This window comes from Theobroma umbraticum, unplaced genomic scaffold (assembly GCF_002168275.2).
Source record: "Theobroma umbraticum cultivar Fairchild unplaced genomic scaffold, ASM216827v3 scaffold_86.0, whole genome shotgun sequence".
Lineage (NCBI taxonomy): Eukaryota > Viridiplantae > Streptophyta > Magnoliopsida > Malvales > Malvaceae > Theobroma > Theobroma umbraticum.
In genome coordinates this window covers 8,085,156-8,090,984 of record NW_018397263.1, presented here as the reverse complement: position 1 = coordinate 8,090,984, position 5,829 = coordinate 8,085,156, and the positions used below count along the sequence as shown (strand labels likewise).

Below are 5,829 nucleotides of genomic sequence, written 5' to 3'. Positions count from 1 at the left end.
AAAAGTGTGGAGTTTTCTCTTCCTAAATAACAGAAAAAAATGGAAAACTATCATAAACCACTCCTCATTTTGTGGAATTAAATCTCTTAATACCTGTTGACAGTATTGACTGGCAGTAATGAAAAAATTACTACTGTCTTGTTTATAGGATCAGTGCTCCCGTTTTATATTATTACCAGAAATGCAGTTTGATGGTTAATAGTATACCTGTGGATATATTCTTCATTGTAATACTGATTTCCCATTTTCCAACTTTTTAGGATCTGAATCAGTGAATGGCTTACTTCAAAAATGTGCTTCAGGTGCAGGATATGACACACTTACCATTTGCAGAGCGAGAGCTGATGTTGGTAAAAATTGCTGTCAACACTGCTGCTCGAAGGGATGTCCTTGACATTGCTAGCATATTCAGAGCAAAGGCTGTTGATGTGTCTGATCACACAATTACTCTTGAGGTCAAATCTTGTTATAATTGAATGCTCCTTCTCAAATTCCATATGTTGCAGCCTGCAACTTTTATCTTTTCCCCCTCTAAGAAAAATCTTCAGATCTATATTTTAGTGATCATTCTCCGACTTCACTATTCTGGTTTTGCAAGTCCCTATCTTTGTTACCATAATTGATAAGCCTAGCACAAGAATATAACTCTAGAAATCTAAAGATGTCCGTATTGGAAAGCTAATATTGAGTAGGATAGTCTTTCAGATTTTTCAACTTATTGTGAGGTGATTATGTTGTCTCTTAGTTTCTGGAGACAACTTCTGAGTACTCCCTGTGGGCTGGTTGCAGTTGAGGAGATTTGAACAGCATAGATTGATTTAAGGGTGCTCAGTCTTGTATTTGCAATAAACTTTATTGATAAAATGATTAACCATGTGAAATTACGTGCTTTTTATGCTAGTGGCTTCTGAGGGCACTGAAGTTTGGGGGTACCAAACCTGCCAATCAAATTGGTAATTGGAGTTCATTGCCATTGTATCTGGCAGGCTTCACTTAAGCATCCCATGTTCAAAGCTCTTCTTGTAATTTCTTATTCCTTTTGTTAAATGATTCTCGAAGAAATGGCAACATGGAAATATCTGGATCAGTATGAGCAAGCAATTATGCAACCTTTGTTAGATGAATTTATCAACTTTGAGCCATTGATCCTTTTTTTTTTTCAGGACTTGCTGTTATATGCCTTTCCTTTTTACTTTCTGTTATTATCTAATCTAATAACTATTTCTACTCTCTCCAGCTCACAGGTGATTTAAACAAGATGGTTGCTCTTCAGAGATTATTAGAGCCGTATGGAATTTGTGAGGTTTGTGCCTTGGTTTCTAACCAAATCAATTATCTACAGCTCGAGATGAAATTTTGATAACCTGCGTGAATTTTCAGTATTCTTTTGTGTTTTTTTTTTTTTTGAGCAAGGAATTTTCACTATACTTGATTGACATGATTCATCTTACCAATTTGTTGTTTGATCAATTTGCTTACTGTAATGCGGTGTGTCAAGCCTTAATGATTAATGGGTTTGTTATTTTTCTTTTAGAGGATCTGTAGGTAAAATTAAGGTCTAAGTGAGGTATGCTTATGTGTGATTTTTTCTTGTTTTTTTTTTTTTTTCTCAGTTGTGTCAAAACTCAAAAGGAATTTGTTAAATGGTTCTTAAATCTTTATTTCCTTATATAAATTTGTTGGCTTGGCAGCCATTTATTCTTTCTGTTTTGGACTTTGTTTTTTTTTTTTAATTTGTTGAAGGTGGCACGGACTGGAAGAGTGGCACTGGTGAGGGAGTCGGGTGTGGATTCAACGTCTCTCCGTGGATATTCTCTTCCATTCTAAGTTTTTTATTTTTTAAATGGCTTCTGGTCATGCCAAACTCAAGTAAGGTATATTTCCTTTTGTTTTTCTTGATGTCATCTTTTTACCCTTGAGAATTTTGCGAGATTTATTTTTTCTTCATTGCTGCATTAGGTTGCTTGAGGATGCAATCAAGGTGCATTTTTACATCCAATAGGGAAAGAGCTTTCTCCCTTGTAAACTTACTAGCTTGTTTTAGGAAATACACTCTTTTTCTTTTTAATGTGGCCTTTATATCATGATATCAACTAGTAAGAAATATACTGTAGTTGTCTTTCCCTATGTTGATGCAAATGGATTTTTCCTTGTGCAAATTTCCTTGTCAAGTAATTATAAGATGCTGCTGTTAGAGTTAGTGGTATCAAGCACATAACCTAATGAGTGATAACAGATATATGGATTGGTATTAAGACATCTCATCTATGCATAATATTCTATAGGACGCTACTAAAACCATCACAAATCTGTAGATGCCTTTTCTTATGGCATCAAGCACTCTTAACTCTCTCCTTTTTCCTTCACTAAACCCACTTTGCTTCCTGAGCTACAATAAGTTCTGGAACATCAGTGTTATTGCTGTTAGAGGGTAGCATAATCTCATCTTCAGTTGTGAAATGATATCTTTCCCCGATGGCTCTCAGAAGCTGAAAGACTTCAAACATGGTTGGTCTCTCCTTCGGAGTCGGCAACACACAGTTACAAGCAACTCTAAGGAATTGCATCACTTCACTGTCAAAACCATTTCCTAGTAAAGATTTATCAATGGCTGTTTGAAGAAGAGAACTGCTTGACAGCTCTGTGATCCACTCAGCTAAACTTCCCCTGAACCTCTCTGGGGCATTGACCACATGGGTGGGTTTCTCACCAGTAACTAACTCCAAGAGAACAACTCCAAAGCTATAAATATCTCCTTTTGGGGTGGCTACTAGAGTTCTGGGATACTCAGGAGCAACATAACCGAGGTCCCCAAACTCCCCATTGACAAAAGTACTCAAGTGAGTGTCGATAGGATTCATGAGCCTTGCAAGGCCAAAATCAGATAATTTGGGCTCAAAATCTCCATCCAACAAGATGCATTTTGAGCTAATGTTTCGATGAATTATTCGGGGATTGCAATTGTGATGAAGCCATGCCAAACCTCTGGCTGCTCCAATCCCAATTCTGAGTCTCAAGGGCCAGTCCATGTTCCTGACCTCAGGTTCAGCTGGATGTAGCTTATCATAAAGTGTCCCATTTTCCATGTACTTGTACACCAAAAATCTCTCCTTTGCAACACAAAAACCTAATAGGGGAACCAAGTTGCGGTGTTTCACACTCCCAAGTGTATTCATCTCAGACGCAAATTCTTTCTCCAAACGTTGAAAGTCTTCCAGCCTCTTAATCATAAGGCAATAACCGTCAGGAAGCATCGCCTTGTACATTGTTCCCGTTCTTCCCATTCCTATGACATTGCTTTTGCTGAACTCATTAGTTGCCTTCATCAGGTCACTCAGCCTCATCTTTGAGACAGACTCTTCAAACATCGAAACCTGTAAATAGAAAACCATTTGTTTATTATTATTTAGGCATTTTGTTCAATACCAGAAGCTAACAACCAGCATCAAAGTTGTTAAGCTATTATAACTAGAAGAAATTAGCTTTGAAACATTTAACTTCAGCCACTTTGAAAGATATTGAACAGATAGACTTGCCTTGATGCCTTTCTTCCCTTTTATGGTCTTAGCCCATTTGTTGCCTTCAGGATCGTCTTCCTCCTTGTTCATAGCGGGTCCACGAGAGAAATAGAACAAGATGATGCCCACAATAATAGCTGTGAATGTTACCCCACCAACGGCTGATGCAGCAATAATGCCAACACGAGATTTCGTTGGAATAGCTGGGCAGGACTGCAAAATTTTCCCACAGAGTCCAGGATTATTTGCGTAGCTATCTGCTTGGATAGTAATATTGGGACCAAAGTCAGGGATTGGCCCTGACAATAGATTGTTTGCAACGTTGAATGTCTTGATGCGGTTGAGAACACCAAGTTGAAGCGGAATTTCACCAGTTAACCTATTGTTGCCGAGTTCAAGCACATTTAGAAAACTGCAATTCGCAAGACTCGGCGGGATGGGACCTGAAAAATTGTTGTTTGAGAGATCAAGGGACGTCACATATTTAAGTTTCTGGGATATATCAGAAGGAATGGGGCCTGACAGCTTGTTACTAGAAAGATCTAAACCTGTCAAGCTTTCACATTTCTCAATGCCTCGAGGGAAGTCTCCCTTAAGACCCATATCCGAAAGGCGGATATTGAGAACTTTGTTTTCGTCCGGGTGCCAGCAATCCACACCAGTAAACTTACATATAAAGCCTTCAGTGCTGTTGTTGAAATTCCACGAGCTTAGGTAGTTATAAGGATCTCCTAGAGAGGCCTTAGTTGATTTCAAGCACTCTATATCATTCGGAGTGGCATGGCATACTCTACCACTCAGCAATACCAACAAGAAGCAGATCAAGATATAGCCAGGAACTACTAGGGCTTTGCCATTCAAAGCCATGTCCCAGCAGAAATTCATCAGACAAAGAAATCTACGATCTATCGAGGGTTCTGCATAAAACTCAATCTACAAAACTTTGCCCCTTCCCAGGAAGGGAGTTCAAGACAATTATTAAAATGATAGCACCCCAAAAAGATACAAATTGAGAAAATATAAAGGAAATGAAAAGAGCAAAACAACAAGAAAGGAAATAATTAGAACTCAAGTAGCATAGCCTAAAATGCAAACATGTAGAATAAAGCAAAGCAAACCCAGGATGTAAAAATCTCTCAGTCTTGAGGGCATATGTGAAGAAGAATAACTCAAAGAAGAAGCTTAGTCGAGTTCCACACTGAAAATCTAAGAGTGGGGTTAGGGGGTCTTTCTTGATAGGAGCATAAGAAACAGGTAGGAATGTGCTTTTGTCCTCTTTTTTTGTTTCCAACAAATACTCCAAAGAAGCAAAATTCAAAAGAAAAAGAGGAGGCAATAGTCTGTTTTCTTCGTGTTGAAAATTCAGAGTTAGAACAGTGAACATGAAACTTAGTGGAAATGGAAATGTTTACTGAATTTTCCAGTGGTTTTGAATTGATAATGACTGACTAATTTGACAGGAAGAGACTTGACTGAGAGACTGCTTAGTTTTTCTTGCTTATAGACTGGGTTGGGGTTGGTCTTGGACTCATTGCCATACAAGACTTTTCTTATGTGAACGCCATCAATCCATGATGGATTGGCAAACTTTTCTCCCATTTCACATCTTTCACGCCTGCTTTCTGCTCCTTTTGCTGTTGATGGTTTTATTATACCAAAACAGAACACTTACTTTCGATTAATTCTTTCACGACTTTCAATTGAATCATCAATTTTCTTTAATCAGCTAAATAATAAAGGGGCTATCCTCTAACGAAATGTTTAAGTAGATATGGGATCGTTGACTGGAAACATCTATTTTAGTTTTATTAAAATAGAAGGTAGTTTTCTATCTATAATTTGTATATAAGTTTAGATATATGTAAAAACTTTTATTGATGAAAGAAATCAACATATATTATCTTTTTAAATTGTCATTAGAAATCATATTCTAATTTTAAATTTTTATTTAATTAGTTATGAAATTTATATTGAATTCGTTTATTTAGAGTTTTAATTTACAATAAACACCATCATTGGTTACATAAGGGAATTATTACTTTAAAGATCAAAGACCCTTGAATAAGACTTCACTTTTACAAAAATAAATTTTTTTATTATGAAACCCTTTTTATTATTATTATTATTATTTTCTTTGACGTTATGTAAAAATTAGCATTTAACTAATGAAACTATGGACGATTATTACTTTTTTAGTTGTTTAATATTTATTCTACAATGTAAGTTATTTTTTTTTAAAAAAAATTACTTTATGTGTCATGAGCCAACTTTGTACCAAATTATGATAAGGTAAAATTGCCTACGAGATTGA

At 36.4% G+C, this 5,829-nt stretch overlaps 2 protein-coding genes across 6 annotated transcripts in view; one reads left to right on the top strand and one right to left on the bottom strand.

Moving 5' to 3' along the window:
• The window catches only part of VAT1 (VALINE-TOLERANT 1), a 15,264-nt gene extending 13,137 nt beyond the window's left edge, over positions 1–2,127 (top strand). Inside the window, exons 10-13 of one of the 3 annotated variants that reach the window (XR_002445516.2) lie at positions 303–455; positions 902–1,022; positions 1,238–1,303; positions 1,744–1,801. Coding sequence is in view for 2 of the 3 variants with exons in the window: in XM_021433303.2 (XP_021288978.1) it covers positions 303–455; positions 1,238–1,303; positions 1,744–1,827 (303 nt within the window). In the remaining variant the exon portion in view is untranslated. Of the gene's footprint in view, positions 1–302; positions 456–901; positions 1,023–1,237; positions 1,304–1,743; positions 1,875–1,959 lie in introns of those variants that run through there. The other 2 variants (XM_021433303.2, XM_021433302.2) reach the window with 2 other exon arrangements.
• A 105-nt stretch (positions 2,128–2,232) lies between these two features.
• Positions 2,233–5,141, bottom strand: LOC110420118 (probably inactive leucine-rich repeat receptor-like protein kinase At5g48380). Of its 3 annotated transcripts, none has more exons than XM_021433300.2 (3): positions 4,067–5,135; positions 3,537–3,961; positions 2,233–3,374 (listed from the first exon to the last, which is right to left on the bottom strand). In XM_021433300.2, the coding sequence occupies exons 1-3, from the start codon at positions 4,401–4,403 to the stop codon at positions 2,367–2,369; spliced, it is 1,770 nt and encodes a 589-aa protein (XP_021288975.1). In that variant the 5' UTR covers positions 4,404–5,135; the 3' UTR covers positions 2,233–2,366. The 3 variants fall into 3 exon arrangements, with proteins under 3 accessions (XP_021288975.1, XP_021288976.1, XP_021288974.1); XM_021433301.2 differs by having other exon boundaries at positions 4,190–5,135; XM_021433299.2 differs by having other exon boundaries at positions 3,537–5,141.
• Positions 5,142–5,829: the final 688 nt, after the last annotated feature.

What these genes read in the sequence shown, in the direction of transcription:
- LOC110420118 (XM_021433299.2), bottom strand. Translation starts at nt 4,403, where the DNA reads ATGAATTTCTGCTGGGACATGGCTTTGAATGGCAAAGCCCTAGTAGTT. An exon ending in AAGGGAAGAAAGGCATCAAG is followed by an intron (nt 3,375 to 3,536) that starts GCAAGTCTATCT and finishes TTCTATTTACAG; the next exon opens with GTTTCGATGTTTGAAGAGTC.